At 41.7% G+C, this 24,834-nt stretch overlaps 1 protein-coding gene across 5 annotated transcripts in view; it reads left to right on the top strand.

Moving 5' to 3' along the window:
• The window catches only part of LOC144683435 (suppressor of tumorigenicity 7 protein homolog), a 153,937-nt gene that overhangs the window by 12,495 nt on the left and 116,608 nt on the right, over positions 1-24,834 (top strand). Inside the window, exon 1 of one of the 5 annotated variants that reach the window (XM_078546442.1) lies at positions 15,631-15,960. The exons of the other annotated variants lie outside the window; for them this stretch is intronic. Coding sequence (XP_078402568.1) covers positions 15,939-15,960 — 22 coding nt within the window. The 5' untranslated portion in view covers positions 15,631-15,938. Of the gene's footprint in view, positions 1-15,630; positions 15,961-24,834 lie in introns of those variants that run through there. 5 annotated transcript variants of the gene reach the window in all.

Below are 24,834 nucleotides of genomic sequence, written 5' to 3'. Positions count from 1 at the left end.
ATAAATGAATTTAAAAAAACGTGCACTTGGAAGGCAAGGACTGGGAAATAATCACTGTCTCTCATGCAGTCACTGGGATACAGTCACTAGGATACAAGGGCTGCGATGTAATCACTGCCTGTCACACACTGAGACTGGGTTATAATCACTGTCTCTCACACATGCACTGGGATACAAGGACTGGGATGTAATCCCTGTCTCTCGCACACATGCACTGGGAGATAAGGACTGGGATGAAATCACTGTCTCTCACACACAGTCACTAGCATACAAGGACTGGGATATAATCACTGCCTCTCACACACATGCACTGGGATACAGTCACTGGGAGACATGGATTGGGTCACAGTCACTGTGAGACTAAGATTTGGATGTAGTCACTATCTTTCAAACATTGGGATAAGACACTGGGAGACAAAGACTGGGATGTTGTCCCTGTCTCTCGCAAATACTTGGATACAGTCATTGGGAGACAAGAACTGTAATGTAATCACTGCCTCATACACATGCACTGGGATGCAGTCACTGTGAGACCAGGACTGGGATGTAATCACTGTCTCTCACATACTGGGAGACAAGAACTGGGATAGTCACTAGGAAACAAGGACTGTCTTACATACATGCACTGGGAGACAGTCACTGAGAAATGAGGACTGGGATATAATCGCTGTCTCTCACACACACTGGGATGCAGTCACTGGGAGACCAGGACTGGGATGTAATCACTCACATACAATGGGATACCGTCACTGGGAGACAAAGACTGGGATGTAATCACTATTTCTCACACACTGGGATGCATTCACTGGGAGACGAGGACAGGGATGTAATCACTCTCATACACAATGGGATACAGCCACTGGGAGACAAGGACTGGGATATAATCACTGTCTCTCTCACACAGTCACTGGGATATAATCACTGAGTGTCACATACATGCACTGGGATACAGTCACTGGAAGATGATAACTAGGATGTAATCACACTCTCGCACAAAATTGGATACAGTCACAGGGAGACAAGGACTAGGATATAATCACTGTGTCTCACACTCAGTCACTGGGATATAATCACTGTTACACACTTGCACTGGGTACAGTCACTGGGAGACTAGGACTGGGATATAGTCACTCTCTCACATACACTGGGATACAGTCACTGGGGGCCAAGCACTGGGATGTAATCGCTGTCTCACATGCACTGATATACGGTCACTAGGCGATGAGAACTGGGATGTAGTAACTCCTTCCCACCGACATGCACTGGGGGACAAGGACTGGGATGTAATCACTGTTTCTCATGCACACCACTGATATACAGTCACTGAGAGACACGGACTGGGATGTAATCAATCTCTCACATACGCTGAGGTACAGTCACTAGGAGACAAGGGACTGGGATACAGTGACTGGGATAAAAGACTTAGATGTAGTCACTGTCACACACAGGCAATGGGATACATGCACTGGGAGAATGTGGCACTGGGAGACAGTTACTGGGATACAGAACATGGATTGAGATGTAGTCACACACACATGCACTGGAATACAGTTAGTGGGATACAGTGACAATGGCCCTGGCAGACAGCAGCACTGGCATTGGGATATACCCAGTGGCAGACTGTCAGTGGGAGACAGCATCACAGTGATACAAGCACTGGGAGACTTCAGTACTGTCAATGGGATATAGTCAATGCCTGACAGTCAGTGTCACACACAGGCACTGCAGTTCGGTTACCGGTACAGCAACATGAGCACTGGGATACAGGCACTTGGATACTGTCTCACACACTGGCACTGGGACACAGACAGTGGGGACAGCAGTACTGGTATACAGACAGTGTCTCATAGACCCTGGGATACACACACACACCTACCAGATATATATAGTCATGGGGATATAGACACTGACACAAACACACTGTCACTGAGATATAGTCACTGGTCTACACAGTCACTTGGATATAGATACAGTCACTTGGGTACTGGCACACGGTCATTGCGATCTAGTCACTGGCCCATAACGTACTGTGATCAGGTGATATTGAATGTTGGCTGAGGCAGCAGTATTGAGCTAATGCTGAAAAATTGTTTGTGGTTTGGAATAATGAGGTGACAGGTTATCTTGTGATATCCAGCTGTGCCTGTCACCACAGACGTGGCATGAAGTAGGGATACTTTGGGAGGATAGCATGGAGGTTACACATTGCTGTCTTGGTTTTCTCATTTCTCTGCCTGATTTTGTGCTGGATATTTCTTTATACAAATTGGATCTAAGGGATCTGATCATTTTACACCGCCTGGCACTTTTAAAATATTCATCAGATAAATGCATGGCTCATTTCATTCTATGTAGTACAGTGCTGTACACTTGTTTCACCTCTGGCATTGTGGCTAAATTGCTCTTTAATTTTTAATTCCCCACCAATTGCATGAAGTAGTTTTCAGGTGATATAAGAACAGAGTGGAACTGGAGGCAACTGTAATATGTGTAATCTTCCCCACTGATGAACCTGGATTGTTATTGTGAGTACAGAAAATCTTGGGAAAATTTACCTGAACCAAGTTACTGAATTTCCTATACCCTAGTCTGATCTTCATCTAATGAAATTTGTCAGGAAGATATAATAATTCTCATAATATTATTGGAATTTATTGTAAAATAGAGCAATAGTGGGATGTGTCTATGTGTGTGTGTTAGACTTAATTGAATCAGAGGCAGCTAGTCTGGGTGCTTTGATGTCAGAAGAGAAGTTAGGTTTAAGTGTTAATTAGGTAAACATGGGAAAGTTTGGAAACATAGGTATCAAGGGAACATTTGCATTTTTAAATAAATCAGGCTGGATTGTTTTCAAAGGAGAGGTGAAATGTGTCACCTAGCCGGGTGAAATTTAGAAACAGTGTTTATTTTTCCTAAAGATTACAGGTAAAATTTAGTGTTGTGAGAGGTTTTTATTATCAGGAAGATAAAGCCCAAAGACATAGTGAAACAATGAATGTTTACATTCAAAGGGGAAAATATGTATAAAGGAGCAAAGACTGTGTATAAGGGAAGGCATTTTAAGATCTTACAAGTGTGAAAAAGCCTTCAGCATCTATGCCTCAAGCTGCTGTTTTCAAAGGACTCAAGTTAAGAAAACTCACTTTGAATTCGACTTGTTCAGGGTATCATGTTTCTTTGCCTGGATTTTTTGAAATCTATGTGTCTTACTGTTGCCTTAACAGAAGTGTAACTGGGGGTTAGATTGATTAGGTGATTTAGAAGTTATCAGAGTTGTTTGTAGATCTATGTATGTATTTAAAATCATTTCTCTTATTAATAAATGTTTAATCTAGTTTTGTAAAAACCTATAAGATTTGGTGGTCTTATTACTACTGAATTCAAGGCATGCATTTATACAAATTGAAAATTAGTTATAACAGTTGTTTCAAGTTTCCCTCTGGGATTTGAATGGCACAGCATTTACCATCTGCTGTGCCATAACAAATTTGTGTGCAAGTGCTAAACATTCTAGTTGACGACAGCATTTAAGAACAAGTTTCACTGACAGAAGAAACAGTGTTTTAGGTTTCATTTCTGCTAATATTTGTGAATTTTTTACATTGCCTGAGCAAGTTATTTCCTCAATTGCCAAAGGTACAGTTTGGAACAACCATCTTCATCTTTTACACCTTCCATTGTTTTGGGGCATATTGTTTCGAAAAGAAAGAAATAGCGTTTCTGTGTACTAACCAGCACCTGAGCACCTCCATCACTGAGGTCATTTTTAAAAATTCGATCACGGGATGTGGGCGTCGCTGGCTAAGCCAGCATTAACTGCCCATCCCTAATTGCCCTTGTTCAGAGGGCATTTTTTTTTAAAGAGTCATTGCTGTGGGTCTGGAGTCACATGTAGGGCAGACCAGGTGAGGTCAGCAGATTTCCATCCCTAAAGGACATTAGTGAACCAGATGGGTTTTTACAACAATTGACAATGGCTTCATGGTCATCATTAGACTTTCAATTCCAGATTTTTAAAATTGAGTTCAAATTCCTCCATCTGTCATGGCGGGATTTGAACCCAGCTCAACCAGAGCATTACCCTGGGTCTCTGGATTACTAGTCCAGCAATAATACCACTATGCCACTGCCTCCCCTCCGCCCCCACCCCCATTGACAATGATTTAGTAAGGTGAAGCTGTCTTGAGCATTGGGGTCCGTCTATTAGCTGTTCCAGTCATCATTGTGCATGTCACAGATGAGTGCTGCATTCCAACGGTGGGCATAGAGAGAAAGTATTTCTACTGTTTGGAATCTGAGGCGGGGCTTGGCCTAAAAGATAGAGACAGGCCTTTTAAGAGGTGAAGGTAAGAAGCACTTCTACACACAAAGTGTGGTAGAAGTTTGGAACCCTTACTTTTACGACAGTCAATGCTTAGTAAATTGTTAACTTTAAATCTGAAATTGGTAAACAAATACCTATCAAATGTATTAAAGGATATGGGGCAAAGGTGGGCATGTGGAGCTAGGTCACAGATCAGTCATGAACTCCCTGAATGGCGGAACAGGCTGAATGAACTACCCCTGTTCCTATGTCTGTCGGTGTTCAATTGTTTTGCACTTGATGCGTAAAGACCTGGAATTGACAGTGGATTTCCAGATGTTGGTTTACCATCACCACCTATCTTTAAGTCCTGTACATCACACAGATGATGTAGAATGGATCCTATCCTCATACAGTCACTATACAAGAGATCATTTTAACCCTTTATTGAAGGTGAAATTTGAAGTAAAATGCTGGAAGTACACAAAAGAGAGATTAATGTTCCATCAGAGCAATAAGTGATGAGGAATACGATAAGGATGGACACTCAAGTTGCACACATGTGAGTCTTACCTCAGTTGTGTTTGGTATGGTATTTCTGGTCTGATAAGGTATTCCTAATCATTTGGAAGAACAGGGTTAATTAGAGATAGCCAACATGAGTTCAGAAGGGACAATTTGTGTTTAACCAACTCACTGGATTCACTTATGTCTCAGATAACATACTAATTCATGAGGTGCATACCCATGTGATAGATGGCAAAGTGATTAGGATGGATTGGTGTGTAGGTGGAAGGTAGAGAACAAAGACTGATGTGTGGAGTTATCAAGAGTGAAAACCAGTTACCAGTGGAGCTCTGGAGGATTTGGAGTTGAGGCTGATGTTGCTTATAGTTTTTACAAATGACTAAGGAGGGATTTTTAAGGTGATAGGAAGTGCAACATGGATGAGTGCAGAAAAATTGGGAGGGTATACTTATTAAATACTTATTAAGTCATAATATCCTTGAGGTAAGTGGCAGCTGTAGGATCTTTGGTGGATGCGTCATTAAAGCCCTCTGGTCAACGTTTGCGTAGTGAAAAAGCAGATAAAATATTGGGATGCATATCTGCGAGTATGACTACATTAGAGGAGGTGATTCTGAATATGCATCTAGCTTTGGTGAGATCACATCAGAAATATTGAATACATGTTCATAAACACAGATCCTCTATCACCAAGGCCACCTACTTATGCCTCCATAACGTTGCCTGTCTCTACCTTGTCTCTGCCTTCACTCATCTGCTGAAACTTAATCCATGCCTTTTTTTACTTCTAGACTTGGGTATTCCACTGCTCTCCAGGCCAGCCTCCCACTCGCACTCTCCATAACCTTAAGCTTATTCAAAATGCGGCTGCCCCATCCTAAGTTGATGTAAGCTCTGTTCACCCATCACCGAGCTATCTTGGTTCCTGTTCCAGCCATACCTCAATTTTAAAATTCTCATTCTTGCTTTCAAAGCTCTCCATGACCCTGTCCCTTCCTATGCCTGTAATCTTCTCCAATCCTTAGATGTCTGTTCTCCTCCAATTCTGGCTTCTTGCGCATCCCTGAATTTGTGAGAAATAGAAAATGATCAGTCATGCACTGAGGGCGGCTTTTTTGGAAGCTTGTGATGAGGTACTTTCTGGCAGGTTGAGTCAGCTTTATTGTTCCCTTTTTTAGGTCTGCTATCTGTTTCTCTCTCCTGGTTTGTTAATTCAAAACCTCTCACTGCTTTATTTGTCCTCTTTGCAGGGACATTTCTGCTGGTCAGTTCTGGTTTGGGTAAATCCCATTCTGCCTCTACAATCTCCCTTGCCCCAGAAACTATTTCAAAGCATTAGGGATCTGAAACTCCATTCTTCAGTATCTTTCTAACTACTCATTGGTGTGTTTATCTGCTTCACCCTTACTTCTACAGTCTGTGGGAAATATGAGTAACCCAGATATTACCACACTGTAGATCTTGCACTCATTTATTCTAGACACAAACTCCATCTCACAACTTACTGGAGTAGGATCTTTGTTTCTTTCTCTTATTTAGGAGTCAGTGAAGGCAGTGTCTATGAAGAGAAGCAAATAGAGAAGCTGAGGGCTGTGATGAGGGATTAGTGTTGTTATGACGAGGCAGGTGATGTATGCCAGGTGACCAAATCCACAAGGAAACCTTGGCCATGCTATCACAACGATTTTGCAATTTGTATTTATTACGAGAAGATTTGGGCACTGAACTCAGAAGTAATGAGTCCACTAACATCTTTAAAGATTTTAAAAACTAAATTAAAACATTTATTAACAAAAGAAAAGATTTCAAACATATACATCAGATTACAGTTACTTAATATTATGACAAATCCCAAAATTCCTAATTAAACAGACTCCCAACTACACAATCCCTTTAAGGCAACAGTCCAAAACAGATTTTAAATTTAAGTAGCAAGTCAGCAAATTTACCACAGCACCCACTTGACAGTGGAATTCCAAAGACTTTTCTTCAATTTTAGTTACTGGACACAGCAGACTTTTTCAAACATGGCTGGAGGCTTCCCCGGGTTGTTTTACATACTCCTTTTAGTTCTTATATGGCCCCCAATATCACCTTCCTTCCTTCCTTCTTTATCCATGTTTCTCTCTTTAATTTGTAAATTCCATTGCTCTTTTTGTCTTTGGAAATGTACTTTTCCCATAATACAAAAATCTTCCATGTTGCCAACATGATCAGTACCTTTTGGGAAAAATAAACATAATAACCTTACCCTATTTATCTTGTTAGTTGTAAACATCCTACCATCCTTTTGAAACCCAAACAACTTCACTTTTCTAAAAATGCAAATTTCCTTCACACCCCACATGCTAAGACCTCATCCATGTTTACTGATTAGCATTTCAAATGCCTTTTACCCCCTAACTTCTTTTGATAATTTCAAGGTTGCAGCCTTTCTGACGCTAATGAAATCACACAGACACCCTAAACCTACACTCACACCCATAAACCTACTTTGCAATAAACCACAATTATACTATGAAACTTATAGTTTTGTGACAGTGTGGAGAGAAAGCTGGGTCATGAAGTTAAGAGTCTACACTTGCACTAACTAAACAAGCCTGAATTGGTGGCCACAAATATGATAAATTAGCTGGGTTAACTGAGCCATCAAGAGGCACCTTGTGGCCAGCAAGAGTGGGGCCAACACACTGGTTCTCAGACAGGAACAAGGTAGATGATTTGGGATCCATTTTTTTCTGAAATAAAAACTATTGTGCTTTGCATATTTTCAGAGGCAAGAAAGTGAGGGAAGGGAAATGTCATCTGATAATCTGGTTGCTAGGAACATCTATTGACTGTTGTGATTGGGGAGTGAATGCACTGTGTTTGTCCTTCATACTTGAAGATGACCATAACATCAACTGGAATTCATTAAGTATCAGTTGCGATGTGTTTGAAGATGACTAATTAGTCCAATTTGAGCATGAGAAGATCTATTGCATGTTGGATACATGTGTATTGTTGGTGCGGAAGAGGTGCTTGTGGCTTTGGACTTGTGAATGTCCTGTTTCCTGTTAGTAATATCATACTGTTCTGTTCATAGGAGGTGGTGCCTTTGCTGATGAGATTGCACCATACTGAGCAATCCTGTGTGAGATTCTCCCATGTCTCAGCGGCGATGTTGAAATTCTTCAGTGACACCTTTGGGGTGTCTTAATTCTGGTCTCCATGTGAATATTTCCTTTCAATTAGGTCCCCATTGGAGAGCTTTTTTGGCAAGTGCTCATCAGGCATTTTGGCAACATTTGCTGCCCATCTTATCTGAGCTCTCTTCAACAGAGCGTGGATGCTCAGCATGTTGGTCAAGGAGAGAATCTCAGTATCAGGACCTTGTCTTGCCATCCAATCTTGAGTAGCTTCTGCATGAATGTGAAAGTGGTGTAGCTTGTTTGCATGTCTGGAGTAAACTGTCCATGGCCCAGAACATTCCGTTCCCTGGAGGGTTGTACCCTGGAGGTACCACAAATGATGCGCTGGGGGACCCCATGGAAATCCCCACGCAAGGACTACACGGGAATTGCCCAGAAAGTTTAAAATTCTGTTGGGCAATTACCCTGCGCCTTGAACCTGCCGAAACTCCAATTTAACCTGTAGACTGTGGACGGTTCTTACTCTCTTACCATAGTAGTTACCCAGGAAAAGTTAGAAGGATTAAAACCGCTTCTAACTCCTGTGTAGCTACGGTACTGACCACCCCTCCCCCGACTACATTCCAGACCCCTCGACTTGCTCCTGACTACCCCCCAACCACCTGACTAACCCCAACCCCCACCCCTGACCACATCCCAAATTCTCCCCCATCCCGACTACCCCCCATTCCTCCCCTGACTATTCCCCTTCCTCTCTACCCCTTGACTACACCCCTCCCAGCTACTCGCCAACCCCCGACTACCCCCAGTCATCCGACTACCACCCCATCCCCTAACTACCCCCATTCCCTGATTACCCACCCTGACCGCCTGACCCCTCCCTGACTACCCAACCCACCCCTCCTTTCCCCTCACCCACCCACCTTACACACCTATCTTATCTCCTATTAAAGTGGCTGGGACCTTTAAACTTACCCGGTTTATTGCAGCTAGTGTCATAAAAAGGGGGCATGGCTTCATTTTCTCCGATGCTGTTGCACGGCACAGAAGGGACTTCAGGAGCAGCTGCACTGCACGTTTCTCAGCAGGCCCACGTTGGAAGTCTGGGTGAGACATGCGCAGTTCCATTCCAGTGTTAGTAAAAAGGAGCTGAGTGGCAATCTGGTGGGGATTGCCACTCCATGGAAGTTCTGGGCCCGTGTATCACAAGCACACAAGAGAATAGGAAGGAAAACCGCTCTGTGTATCTTCACTTTTGTTGAGAGATTAAATCCTCCCCTTTTCATAGCATGCTGAATGTAACCTTGGCTTTAGTTGTTCTGGCGTTGACTTACTTGTCAATATGAACTGCTGCGGAGAATGTGCTCCCTAGGTAGGTAAATTTGTCAACTGCTCCAAGCTTTTGACCATTGATTGTAATAGTTGGCTTCACATACAGCTTTTGTTGGGTAGGTTGGTACATGATTTCAGTCTTTTTGTACTGATGATGAGACCGATGTTATCACATGCAGATGAGAAGAGGTCACGCTCTGTTGCATTTCCTGTTCTGAGCAGGCATTTAGGGCACAGTCATCAGTGAAAAGAAAGACATGAAACACAGCTTCATGTACTTCAATCTTGGCTTGTAGTCTCCTCAAATTGAAGATTTTATTATCTCTGTGATATCTAATGTAGATGCCACTTTAGCTGACACAGAATGCTTCAGAAAGCATGGCAGAGAACATCATGTTGAAGGGGACAGGAGCCAACACGCAGCTCTGTTCCATTCCATTTGTGACTGGGAAAGTGTCAGAAGATCTCCACCATCCAGGACATGAACTAGCCTGCTGTCATGGAACTGTAGTACCATAATGATGAATTCATCAGTGTTGTGGAGTGAATACAACAGTAATCATTGTGGGGTTGTGTTGACATCGGGAGCTTCTGCATTCACAAAGCTCCCTACCTCTGAATAAGACAGTTTTCACTCCAGGACTTAATCTAGACTAACATTTCAATGCAGTACCGAGGAAGTGCTACATAGTAGGAAGTGCTGTCTTTTTCATGAAGCATTGAACCAAGTTCCTGTTCGGGTGATATTAAAGATTCAGTGGCACTATTTGAGGAAGAGCAGGGAAGTTCTCCCAGTGCCCTGGCCTTTGAAACGAATGAACTGCTCATTCATCTTATTGTTTGTTTGATGTTGTGCGTAAATTGCTGGTGCGTTTGCTACATAACAGTGACTGTACTTCAAGAGTAATTTGTTGGTTGTGAAACACTTTCAGAATATTAGGAAATGAAAGATACTATATAAATACAACTCTCTCTGATTTCGAATTAAATGAAGTGTCCAGGATTTTAAAACAGGGCAGCTTTCTCAAATAATCTTCTGTTCTTTCATCAGTCACTTAAACTCAGAAACACATGTTATTTACCAGTGAAAGGTTCACCAGCAAAGCTACTTGATCAACACTGAGTATGGTGCAGTAGTTGTTCAATAACTACACTTTCATTTTCCCCCTAAGTCTGTGCTGTGTGCGTGATATGTTTTTGTCGATTCTTGTACTTTGGTTGCATGATACCAGCTCTTTTATTCTGAATCTTTTGGTTAGGAAAGCTGAAACGTGAAGGAGGTTGGTCATGTTCAATATGATGAAACTTGTGCTAAAGAGTTTTTTATTCATCTAATTCTAATTCTCTTCACCCCAGAGGACACTGACTCATGCTCAGGTCTGATTTTAAAATACGATTTCACCAGTCACAGTTCCTTTACAATTGGTGAGAGGAAAATACATGAACAGTGGCTGATCGTTTGGCCCATCATGGGAGTTCCACCTTTTCAATGCCAACCCCTTGTCCCTTCTTCACACTATTTCTCGATTAAGTATGTATCTCCTTTTAAACACTTTAATTGTCACTGTGTTTATTCCCTTCTGTGGCACTGTGTTCCCAATCTCATAACCCTGTGTCAAAAGTTTCCTTGGATTCCCTTTTAACTGACTTCTATGATTCTGCCTCATTGTCCTGGATTTTCCACCACAGGGAGGAGTCATTCTGTATCAATTCACTTCACTATTTTAAACCAAGTTATGCCTGAACTTCCATGTTTGTCCATTTTCTCACCATAGCTAAATATCTTCATTCCAAATACCAGCTGCTGAATTGTTGCTGGACTCCCTCCAAGGTCTGTATACCCTTCCTAAGGCAGATACCCAAAACTAAAAACACTATCAAATCAGGTCTGATAATTCTAAAAAGACTTGTAAATAACAACATCAAATTTTCAAAGGTACTTTCCATTTCTGATGGGAAGTGTAACTGTAAGCACCGTGTTTCTGTTTTCCCCACTTTCCTCATTCCTCTCTTGGGAAGCCCATTTTCTTTTGTCCTCAGCTCCCCTGCTGGGGGATAGTTTTCACTTGTCCAGGCTGGCACACTTGGCCTGCTATTTCCTGTATCCTCCCATTCCTTTTAATGGACTGGAGAATCACGCACAGGTGAGCAGAGAATTTCAACCAGATGTCAATATCAATATACGATACGGGAAGGTGCATTTTGACATGAATAAGTAGCCAACATTCTTCTCGGAAAATAAAGGACTACGTAGGGTTGAAGAGCAGATGAATAGAGAACAGATTCACAAACCAAAGTAGCGACACAAGTTAACAAGGCAATAAAATGTTGCAAATACTCGGCAGCACAGGCAGCATCTGTGGGGAGAAACGCAGTTAAGGTTTCAGGTCAATGACCCTTCATCAGAACTGATGATAAAAAGCACTGGGGTTCATTTCTAGAGGAGTAGAATTGAAAAGCAGAGAAGTTTTCTCAAACTCAGAGAACTTTGGTTAGACCACACTTAGAATATTGTGGATTGGGATTGTGAATAGTTCTGGCCTCCATATTACAAAAAGGATATTAGACATATTTTAAAAATTCAAAAACGATTTACAGGGATAATACCAGAACTAAGAATGCTGAGGGCTGATCTAATGAAGATACTTACAATTATGAAGGGGTTCGATAAAGTAAATGTAGGGCAGATGTTTAACTTGTGGGGAAAGTCCAAAATTAGAGATCATAGATATAAGACAGTCACGAATAAATCTGCTAAAAATTCAGGGGAAACTTCTTTACTAAGAAAATGTGAGAATGTGAAATTTGCTACCACATGAAGAGGTTGAGTTATGTAGCATAGATGCATTTAACTAGATAAGTACTCGGTGGTGAAAGGAATAGAAAGCTAAATTAATAAAAACAGATACTGCTGGAAATACTCAGCAGGTCAAATGGCATCTATGCAGTGAAATACAGAGTAATCGTTTCAGTTCGGTAACAAAAGTTTCCCAGCCAGGGGAATTAACCTTAGTGCCCACCCTTAAAAGTCCCTTCAGAATCTTGTATATTTCTTTGAGATCACCTCTCACTTTTCTAAATTCCAGGGAGTATAGGCTCAATCTACTCGGTCGCTCCTCATAGAAGAACCCTCTCATCCCAGGAACCAATATGCTGATCGGGTTAGATGAAGGGAGGGGAGGGGGATGTGGTGGGAGGAGGGACATGTGGAGCATAAACATCAGCATAGATCAGTTGGGCTAAATGGTCTGATCCTGTGCTGTAAATCCCATATGAGTTTTGGCCCTGAGGTTCAGATTGGGTTCAGCTGTGATGCCCTTCACCGACAGGAGCAAAGTTACTGGTGTGGTTCCATTGTCTATCTTGTTTTAGGGACCTGTTAATCTGTGAACCTTATAGTGACTTGACAAAGTAAGTCTGTTCAACATTAGATTCTGCAAATCTACGAAATATTAGAGCAGAAAAAATACTTGTGCTTATAGCGCACTTTTCACAACAGCTAGACGACTGTCAAAGTGTTTAATGCTGTAATGTAGGAAGTGGAGCTCCTAATGAAATATTTGCACAGAGAATTGCGGGTTAAAATACTTGGACATCTCAGCTGATAATGTATAAAACCTACAGCAATGAACATCAGACTTTGGAAGTATTTTATCCTCCACATTCCATTATTGTTAGCCTTTCTTAGTTTCTCTCCTGAAATTCATACAGTATTTATTCTCTTTCTCACTGAAGTCAGGCTATCTGTGTGGTAGTCTCCATCCACAATCTCTGACTCCAATAACTTCAGAACTTCAAAACACCTTTTGTCTGCACTGGAGTGCTGCTTTGGGCTGCATTTGAGTGCTTCAGTTGGAGTTTGGTGAGACAGGGAGTTTTAAGGGCTAATTTAATGTAAGGGTTAATTTCTATCTATAGACTAGAATTTCTTCAATTAAGCAATTAACCAAAAGTTGCTCTTTGGGTTGGGAGAAGGTGAGTTTTAGTCCAGCTTTAAAACAGGGCTCATTCAGGCTCTTCTTGCAGCTAGTTAATTAGTTAAGTAGTTAACTAGTTAACTAGTCTTTCTTTGGCCCTGAATCTTCTTCAGCTTCAAATAACTACATCTGGTGTGAACTATTCACAGTACCATGTTGTACCTGCTCTGCATTTCATTTTTAATGTTGGTTCTTTCTCATTTTTAAAAAAGGGGTTTGATAGAATGAATGGGGAAAGAGGGATAGCTTAAGCATGAAATGCTTTGCAACAAGGAATGATTAATTCAAAGACAATTAAAGAAAATTGGATAACTTTTTGAAGCAGAGGAAGATACAGCGCTATGGAGGGGAGAGAGAGAAAGCAGTAGAGGTTAGTATTGACTTGCTCGAGCAAATAGCTGGCACATGCACAATGGTCACCTATGCTGTAAACAATTTGTAGTTCTATGATTTGCACTACCGGTGAAACTAACAATTATCATTAATTCTAAATCAAATTTATTTTGTTTTATAAGGAGGAGTGATGACATGAATTGCAAAACTTGCAATTTGCATGTTGCAGTTCTTATCCAATTCTCAATCTGTGGCCTAAGATCTACTGACTGTTAGTTCTTGGTAATAAACTACACAGATTATTTATTGATAAATTATCAGCATCCATGTCACAATTGCTAATCTATCAGTGTGTTCAATCACACATTAACCAGATGGTGCGCTCCTAGCTGGCAAATGTCTGCCATGAAACCAGCCAGCAACAAAAATGTTTTAATGGAAAATGTAACTTGGCCTACCATCTATACAGTATATACATCATTCAAACAAGACATCAAGTTGATTAATTTCCCTCTTCAATTTTTCCCCTTTCTTTCCTGAAGATGGTGAGTCATGTTGGCTTCTGGTGCTGCAGACATTGCCTGTCTAAGTGGTCATTCCATGAATGAGCATTGGCAGGGCATATTGGCTGGCTATTCCTCTGTGCAGGCATCACAACATAGCTGGGACCACCCATCAGCCAATATTTACACATGCACATCCCACGGGGTCACATTATACTGATTGGCTTGGGAATCTTGGCTGATAATTTACATACTCTGGCCTTGGTGCCATTTAAACTGCCAAAACTGTAGTTAACACCATCAAACAAAAACCTTGGAGAGGATGCAGAGATGTTTTGCCAGATTGGATAAGAGACTTCAGTTATGTCGAGAAACTGGGATTGTTCTTCTTGGAGCAGGGAAGATTACAGGGAGATTTAACAGAGATTTTCAAAATTATAAGGGGGCTCGATACAGTATGTAAGGAGAAACTATTTCCACTCGCAGAAGGGTCGGTAACTAGAGGACACAGATTGAAAAGAATTGATGAAGAGCCAGGCAGGAGTTGAGATTGTTTTTCAATATAGCCGATTGTTAAAATCTGAGATACACTGCCTGAAAAGGTGGTGAGCGCATATTCAATAGTAACTTTCAAAAGGGAATTGGATAAATAGTTGAAAAATAAAAAAATGCAGGGCTCTGGGGATGGGAGCTTAATTGGATAGTTATTTTAGAGCGCTGGCACAGGTACCATGAGCCAACTGACCTCCTTTTCTGTAAGAATCTTTGATTCAAATCAGTAAACTCAGAACCGATCTGAAATATCAGATTCTGAAGAATATTCTTGGCATACAAACTATTGCCACTGCCAGGTGAGAACAGACTGTGGAGCAAAAAACCGTAGGACCTTGCTGTGTGTGGGTCTCTATCAGACCACACGTTTCATCAGTCATTTGAACCTTCGGGGCTCACACTGGAGAGAGAGCCCTTTTAATAGAAGTTTTCAAAATCATGAGGGGTCTGGACCTTAGATAGGGAGAAACTGTTCCTGCTCCTCAACGGATCGAGAAGCAGAAGGCACAGCTTTAAAATGTTTTGCAAAAGAAGCTAATGTGAGGTGAGAAAAAACTTTTTCACACAGCGAGTAGTTAGGGTTTGGAATGCACTGCCTGGAAGTGTGGAGGAGGCAGGTTCAATTGAGGCATTCAAGATGACATTGGATGATTATTTAAATAGAAACAAATGTGCAGGGTTAGGGAGAAAAGGCAGTGTGTTCAGAGAGCTGGTGCAGACATGATGGGCCGAATGACCCTCTTCAACACTACACCGTAACAATTCTGTGAATCAGGGTTCGTTTTTCCAAACGGATAGCATGGTGGAAGAATGATTTGCCAACAAGCATACAGCAAACGTGGCTTCAGCCTCCCTTCCTCACACTTGTGCGTTTTGCGTCACGCACTACACATACTGTTTGTGTTTCCTATCAGTTCCAGATATTTGGCTCTCCCTACGTGTCATTGCCTCGGCCTGCCCTGCCAGACACTCCTCTTCCTCCAGCATCGGTGCTAGACGGACTCTCTTATCCCTTCTGTGTTTGTGGCTCTGTCCCTTATTGTAAAGTAGGAGAGCAAAGTAACAACAACGCTCCTGTTCCTTTCCTCCCTCTCTATCCCATCTCGCTCAGTTTCACTTTTATCGTCATTCAGAAGAGAAACGGGCCAGTTCTATCTGCGCGAGAGACCTGGAGGCTTCTGTGGCTCAGAAAGAAGGCGTCTTCTAAGGTCTATTTTTTCCCCCTCTTTGCCTGGATCTTCCGACTTGTTGGTATTTGGTTCTTGCAACTGCGCCAGACATGTTCAACGCCGACTCTTCCTGTAGGTATTGTCCCCGCGGTGAAAGGAGCGTTTCCTATACACCCATTGTATTTATATATATATATTTTAATATATTTTAAAGCCATACCATCGATTAGAAGGACTGCATTTTTGTAACCCATTAATTTATACAGAATGGCGTGTCTGTTCAAAATGGTTTCACTGAGAGTTCTGCATGGTGGAGCTGGGGAAATGTGCAAGCCATGTGCTTATTTCTTGCAGTGCTGGGGACTGGGGGGTCCTGGATTAGAACTGTGCCCATCCCCGACTGAAACACTTCCATTTTGTGGCAAAGCCATTAGGACTTCATTAATTCCCGGTCAGATTTGGCAGTTCCCTGTTTATGTACTGGTCTAGCCGATCTTTGTTCCTCCGACACGCCTCCTTCAAAAAGCTGCCAGAAATGACTGGAAAAATAGTGTAGGGAAAAAGGAGCTGTGTTTACTCTCGATGGGGGAGAACAGATTCACTTCTTGGAAACATCAGGGAAAAGAATAGAGAGAAGAGAAGGAAATTTAGTTTTGGGAAATCCTTATAACTGGGTTAAATACAAGACACGAGGTTGCCTGATTGGGCATTCCCTCTAATTTTACTGCTGTGTGTTATTGTATGTGATTTTATTGCTGTCTGCTATTCCAGTGTTGCCCTTGCATTACAACAGTGACTGCACTTCAAAAGTACTTAATTGGCTGTAAAGTGCTTTGGGACATCCTGCGGTCATGAAAGGCACTATATAAATGGAAGTTCCTATGCTCTTGCGTACCACAAAAACCAGACTCCTGTCCCCAAATTATTTTTATACTTCAGTGAAGCATCCCTGAGACGTTTTCCTATGTTAAAGGCAAAAGTTGTCCAGCAGAAATGGCTGACTATCCAAAAATGTAGCTAGGGCAAAACCATTTGAGCCACATGCACACATTTTTTAGTAGAAACTGCCATACTTAAATGTACACAATATGGATAGATGATCGTACTTCAGGTGTGTATAGTTACTTAACAAATATTTACCACCATTCAGTAACCAAGTAACTCTCAATGATCACAAAACACTTGCACATTTGCTTTTCAGCTCATCATTTAAGCAACCAATGCACAATAAACTTAACATTCACTTGAATACGCTGTGTGAATATTAGTACTCTGAGACCATGTGACCCAAAGAATAGTCTATCTCAAATTTTTACTTAGCAGATGCACAATTTTCTGGATTCCTAGTCAATCACGTGGCTAGGGGTATTGGATCACAATACACTATTCTCTCTCAATTTACTGCTGCTTTGCTCACCGTTCCCTTAGATTTTTTGACAAGACATTTCAGTTAATTTGTGAGTAATTATACCCCAAGATTTTAGCAAGTGTGCTCTGACAGATGTTGCAGCTGTTTAATTAGCAGCTGTTGATGTGATGCTGGGAGTTGTTGCTTGCAAGGATTTTTAATAGATGGCTTCCTGTATCTGTATGTGTTCTGCTGGTGTTTATGTGGGTTTGATTTGATTAACATGCTGATACTCCTTGTGTTATGACTTCTTGGGCAGGGGGCTACGTACAATTCCACTGGTGTTGATTGTATGTCAGCAATGAGTTAATATCAGAAGGACAGGCTTAGAATGTTGGTCGGGTAAAATAAATCCAGAGATTAATATCCCCGTGATACCAATGATTGGCCAGTAAAATTGTTCCTGATGTTTGCAATAATGCATCAGATGTCTAATTTTTTTGAAGGGGACTTGAATAAACAGTGACTGTTTTGTACGAGTCACTTGTCTGAAACAAAAACAAAAAATGCTGGAAAAACTCAGCAGGTCTGACGGCATCTGTGGAGAGAAAGACAGAGTTAACGTTTCGAGTCTGTATGACTTCTTCAGAGCTAAAGGGAAGTAGAAATGTGATGAAATATATACTGTTTTAGGAGGGTGGAATCGGTGAAGCTGGATAGAAGTCCAGTGGTAGGTGGAGGTAAAGGAGAGATTGTGAAAGATGTCATAAACAAAAGGTCAAAGAGTTGTTAATAGTGGTGGTGCTGCTAATGGTGACATTAAGAGTGGAAAGCCGAATGTGATAATGGCAGGACCAGGGTAAGCGCTCTGGAAAGTGACAGATGGCCCGAGTTGGGGTGGGATGGGGGGAGGGGACGGTGGTGGGGAAAAAAGATCGAAAAGGCTAAAAGCTGGGGATAAAACAAACTCTGAAGAAGAGCCATGTTGGCTTGAAACGTTAACTCTGTCTTTCTCTCTCCACAGATACTGTCAGACCTGCTGAGTTTTTTCCAGCATTTTCTGTTTTAGTTTCAGATTTCCGGCATCCACAGGATTTTGCCTTTACCTTTGAGTCACTTGGCTGGATTGTTTTGAAATTAAACATTTCTCCCAGTTTGCTCATTAGTGACTTTCTGCCCCATGCTTATTAGAGACACACCTGGGACATGAAGTGTATGCGTGGGATTTTATTAGAATTCTGTGTTTTACACAGGTAGCGAATTGTTTTCTATTTTGCTCTCCCACAGGACGTACTAGAGGCTTGTGAATTTTGCAACTGCTTACATTATAACAATAGTGTACAGTTCTGTTCAGTTACATTATGACAGTGCTGCAGGTAACTTACAGTATGACTCTATGTTACAGTTAACAGCATATAGTGTTATAGTTTGACAGTGTCACAGAATACTATATGGCAGTATTTCTCAATCACTGAAAATACAGAACGCTTAGAGTATTACTAAATATTAGCAGATTGTTAATGCAGTTGTTGCAGCTCAACATTTTTTTCTAAGATTGACTGAAGGCACTGCTGGTTTCCACTATTTTGGTTAATTATAAGACCTAACAGATTATTGCAAAATTGTATCTGGCCTGCACCGAGTTAAGAAAGTGGAAATGAGAAGTATGTTGTTACTAAATGACCCAATGCAATTGATAATGGTAGTTACAAGATGGTTTTATTTCGCAAGGTGCTTGCTCTTGCTGGGGCTCATAGTACATTGTGAGGGCCAGCTTTTTGATTGCTTGTGTTTGTTATCAGATAGCTCCGTTGTTTTATTGTGAAAGGTGTTCCCTTCCCATTCTTAGGGCAGCTGGTACCACGCACAGAATCAGTATGTGTGGATAGGTTTCAGAATGAGTCCTGAAAGCTAAAAGCAAAATACTGCAGATGCTGGAAATCTGAAACAAAAACAGAAAATGCTGGAAAAACTCAGCAGGTCTAACAGCATCTGTGGAGAGAAAGACAAAGTTAACGTTTCAGAGCTGAAGAGAAGTGAAAATGTGATGAAATTTATAATGTTTAAGGGGTGTGGAGCAGGTGGAGCTGGATAGAAGGCCAGCAATAGGTGGGGACAAAGGAGAGATTGACAAATATGTCATGAACAAAAGGACAAAGGGTGGTGGCACTGGCTAAAGGAGGTGCTGATGGTGGCATTAAGGATAGAAAGCAGAATGTGATAATAGCCAGACAAGGGTAAGCACTTTGGAAAGAACAACATGACAGATGGCCCTTGTGGGTGTGGGGTGGGGGGATTGTGGTAGGAAAAAAAATTGAAAATGGGATAAAAGGTGGGGATAAAACAATGAATAAAAATGAAAAATAAAAATAAAAAAATAAAAATGAATATTGAAAAAAGGGGGTAAAACTGGGCTGAGGATAGAGGAGGCTGTTCACGGTCTGAAGTCGTTGAACTCAATGTTAAGTCCGGAAGGCTGCAGATAGCATATTGCACCTGAATAAGTATGCTGCTGCAACAACTTGCATTTGTATCGCACCTTGTATAGCCCCTTCCCTGCAAGGAAATTACAGAGAGGTGTAAACATTACAGAGTAGTTATAATGGGGGACTTTAATTACCCGTATGTAGACTGGGATAGTGGTAGTATAAGGGGCAGTGAGGGACAAGTGTTCCTAGATTGTGTTCAGGAGAATTTCCTGCAACAGTATGTTTCCAGTCCAACATGAAAGGAGGCACTGCTAGACCCGGTCCTTGGGAATGAGATGGGCCAAATCGATCAAGTGACAGCAGGAGAACATTGAGGGGATAGTGACCATTGTATCGCAAGGTTTAGGATGACGGTGGAAAACGACATTGGTTAATCCAGAGTAAGAATAATCAACTGGCAGAGACCGGACTTCAGTGGGGCAAGAACGGAGCTGGGCTGGATAGACTGGAACCAAAGATTGGCAGGAAAAATGGTAGCTGAACAATGGGCTACCTTCAAAGAGGAGATGGTTTGGGCACAGCCAAGGTATGTTCCCTCAAAAGGGAAAGGTAGGACAAGCAAATCCAGAGCTCCCTGGATGACTAAGGAGATCGAAATTAAGTTAAAGAAGAAAAAGTGTGCAGCAACAGGTGCCGGGTAGCAAATACAATTGAGAACCAAGCTGAATACAGAAGGTTCAGGAGGGATGTGAAAAAGCAAATACGAGAAGCAAAGAGGGATTATGAAAAAAGATTGGCAGCTAACATAAAAGGAATTCCCAAAGTATTCAAAAGCACATCAATAGTAAAAGGGTGATAAAAGGAGGGATAAGGCCTATTAGGGACCAAAAAGGGGATTTACACATAGAGGCAAGAGGTATGGCTAAAGTGTTAAATGAATACTTTGCATCTGTCTTTACCTACGAGGTAGGTGCTGCCCAGGCCATGGTGACAGAGGAAGAAACTCAGTCACTAGAAGGGTTTAAAATTGATAAGGAGGAGGTATTGGATAAGCTGTCGGTACTTAAAGTTGATAAGGCGCTGGGACCGGATGAGATGCATCCAGGAATATTGAAGGAAGTGAGAGTGGAAATTACAGAGGCACTGGCAATAATCTTTCAATGATCTCTGGATTCGGGGGAAGTACCAGAGGACTGGAGAATTGCAAACTTTACGCCCTTGTTCAAAATAGGTTGTAAAGATCTGCCCTGCAATTGCAGACCAGTCAGGTTAACTTCGGTGGTGGGGAAATTTCTAGAAACAATTATTTGGGATAGAATTAATAGTCACATGGAAAAATGTGGATTGATTCGGAAGAGTCAGCATGGATTTGTTAAAGGAAAATCATGTCTAACTAACTTGCTGGAGTCTTTTGAAGAGGTAACCGAGACGGTTGATGAGGGCAAGGCTGTTGGTGTGGTGTACATGGACTTCCAAAAGGCGTTTGATGCAGTGCCACACAACAGACTTGTGAGGAAAGTTATAGGTCATGGAATAAAAGGGACAATAGCAACTTGGATACAAAATTGGCTGAGGGATAGGCAACAGAGAGTAATGGGTATTTTTCGGGCTGCACGAAGGTTTGTAGTGGAGTTCCCCAGGGGTCAGAACCCTTGCTTTCCCTGATATATATAAATTATCTAGATCTTGGTGTGCAAGGAACAATTTCAAATTTGGGTTCGACAGAAAACTTGGGAGAATTGTAAACTGTGAGGAGGACAGTGTAGAACTTCAAAAGGACATTGTCGTATTGGTGGAGTGGGCAGATAGGTGGCAGATGAAGTTCAATGTGGAGAAGTGTGAGGTGATACACTTGGTACAAAGAACATGGAGAGACAGTATGAAATAAAGGATACTATTCTAAAGGGTTTGCAGGAGCAGAGACACCTGAGTGTATATGTACATAAGCCATTAAAGGTGGCAGGACAAGTAGAGAGAGCTGTATTTAAAGCATACAGTATTCTAGGCTTCATTAATAGGGGCATAGAGTACAAGAGCAGGGGGGTTATGATGAACTTGTATCAGACACTGGTTAGACCTCAGCTGGAGTATTGTGTACAGTTCTGGGTGCCACACTACAGGAAGGATGTGAACGCATTGGAGAGAGTGCGGAAGAGGTTTATGAGAATGGTTCCAGGGATGAGACACTTCAGTTATGAGGAAAACTTGAAGAAGTTGGGACTGCCTTCTTTGAAGAGGAGAAGGCTAAGAAGAGACTTGATAGAAGTTTTCAAAATCATGAGCGGTCCGGACAGAGTAGGTAGGGAGAAACTGTTCCCACTCGTAAACGGATCGAGAACCAGAGGCCACAGTTTTAAAGTGTTTTGCAAAAGAAGCTAATGTGAGATGGGAAAAAACTTTTTCACACAGCGAGTAGTTAGAGTTTGGAATGCACTGCCTGAAAGTGTGGTGGAGGCAGGTTCAATTGAGGCATTGAAGAGGGCGTTGGATGATTATTTAAATAGAAACAATGTGCAGGGTTATGTGGAAAAGGCAGGAGATTGGCACCAAGTTAAAATGCTCAGAGAGCCGGTGCAGACATGTTAGGCTGAATGGCCTCCTTCTACATGGTAACGATTCTGTGATTCACAGGAACATTATCAAACAAAATTTGATGCTGAGCCACATAAGCAGCTATTTGGACAGGTGACCAAAATCTTGGCCAGAATGTGGGCTTAAGATGCACTTAAAGGATATGAGAGAGGTGGAAAGATTTAAAGTGGGAATTCTAGAGTTTTAGGACCAGGCAGCTGAAGGTGCGAACAGGCCAAAAGGCTTTTGATGGAAGGTATCCATACTAGATGTAATATAGAGAAGACTCCATCAGCTGAACTGAGTTCTGCGTGCTCATCTCTTATGTGATAGAACTCCCATCATGGGAGATCTATCGTATAAGATCAAGGGATTTAGGTGAAGCAGGGTTGGAGGGTGGGAGTAATTGGACCTGTACACAGATGTAATTATGTCCCTATTTTAAAGTCACAGGTTCTGTCCTTATTATATTATTTCCATAATAAATTCTTGGGTCTACATTTGTAATGGGAATGCCCTGTGTAAACGCAGCATTGTGTAATTACACCTGTACACAAGCAGTGGCATTGCAACACCTCTTCCAGGGGAAGAAGAGCATATGTGGTTGTAGTGTGACAAGTTTACATGGGAAGTGCCCATTATAAATGTAGGCATAACTTATGAGAATGTCGATGTGCATGGAGACATGAAATTTTTAATATGTTGATCTGGATAATGATCTGGATATTGCCTTTACTCCATAGGATTTGAAACCAGGGCAGAGGGATAGAATGAAAAATCCCCCTTTCAGGGGACTGAAAGGGTTCTTAGTGAAATTAGTTTGGACAATCTGAACACAGTTCACATGTGTCTGATATGATCCTAGACCAGACCCCCAAGTTTTTGTTAAGATTCAGTTAGGGACCATTAAAGGTTTATTAAAAGACCAAGTTTGAGATTTAAGACACCTGCTAAGTGAATAAAGCCACATGACTCCATGGCTTTTGAACAAAAACAGAAATAAACTTTACTATACAAGGTCAGAAAGATAAAACAATTTATAATAGCTACCTTGTACCTCACCCTTACTCTGAATGTTAGAGTATATGTGAATTAACAAGCTAACTGTGGTCAAACACGCCACACTACGCAACAAGTGGTAGATGCGACCAAAACCGAATCCGTGGATTTTTCAGCAATCCATCCAGACATCAGTAATGCTATGAGTCAACCAATCTCAATGAAACTCTGTCTATTTCATGAGGAATTCCAGTCTTCACCTTCGAAGATCAAACCTGGAAATTCTCTTCAAAAGCCACTCCAACTAGGACGGCATCAACAATGGCTCACTTTGCAGGGTTTCAATCTTGTCTCCTGAGTTTTCGTTCCTCTGGATTCCTAAGTATGTACTTGAGCACCAACTCAGAAGCACAACTTCAGCTCTTCGACCACACCACGCAGAACACTACTCCTCCAAAGGGGTACCTTTGCCCAGAGGCCCGTAGTACGGAGTCACCAACCTTTGGCTGCCGCCTTCTCTTAAAGTCTGCTCCCCACAGTCCTTTTCCTGTTTGGAGCCTGTTTCTTTGCTCTTCAATTTTTTTTTTAACTGAAATGGGTCCTTTTCCAGTCTCTGTCCCCTCTCCCCTTTGGGACGTCTCCCTGTCCCCTGTCTGGGACAGTCTTCCATGGTGCTCTGTTCCTGGTCTGCGCATGCGCAAAATGTCCAAGGCTGATCAGGAGTTGAAATTCCCGACCGCCAATCAACGTTAAGGCAAGTTTGACTTTCATAACATGTCCTAAGAGCAAAATTACCCCCAGCTTGTTACTATCTTGGCACTCAGTTAAGAATTTGGAAATATTATAGCAATAGAGTAGACACCACCGTTTTGAGCTTGGGAGGTGAGATACATTGGGGGAAATGGAGGTTTGCCCTGCACCATCACCAGTTTTAATAATAACGCAGGGTGCTTGGATAGCTTGGTTCACCTTGCTGCATTTCAACAAAAGTGTGTAATTTAAAATGTTTCCATTCTCCCTTTGCGGTTTTCCTGTTCTGTATATTGGGTGAAGACAGTAAAAGGGTGCTGCTTGAGACACAGGGACTACAGCCCAATAATGTTCCCACTGTTTGCTGGGAGCACAAAAGATCCTGAGAAACTGTACCTAATGCCAGTGGGTATGTTGTAGATTTCTCGGATCTGTATTTTTGGCTTTTGGTTCTTCTGTAGACAGATGATTACTGCTGTTCAGTTAAGCTGTGTGAGGGTTTTCATTTGATTTTGAGAGTCATTACTGATTAGCTACTGAATTAGAAATTCTAGAATTCCTCATCAAACACTAACAGATGCAAAAAAAAACTAGACAATGCTGGAAGTGCATAGGTAGCCAGCTGACACCATCTGAAAGGGAAAAAGCAAGATTTTGGGGAATATCCTTCATTAGGACTTGAAACATTTAAGCTCATTTTCTTTTTTGAATGCTTGTTAACTTTAAAAGCAGCGTGTTTGTATGGCGCCTTTAACAGGTAACCTGAGAAACTGAAATAGGTAGTCACAGGACAGGTAAAACACAGATCTGGGCAGTGACAAGTCTTTGGAGTATTATGACCATAGCTGGTGTTAATTGCTGTACAACCCAAATCCCAGAGGGAAACATGGCTTACGGCCATACCCATTT

The sequence above is a fragment of the Cetorhinus maximus genome, chromosome 8, assembly GCF_964194155.1.
Source record: "Cetorhinus maximus chromosome 8, sCetMax3.hap1.1, whole genome shotgun sequence".
NCBI lineage: Eukaryota > Metazoa > Chordata > Chondrichthyes > Lamniformes > Cetorhinidae > Cetorhinus > Cetorhinus maximus.
The sequence above is the reverse complement of the archived record's forward strand: the minus strand, read 5'-3'. Positions and strand labels throughout refer to the sequence as shown.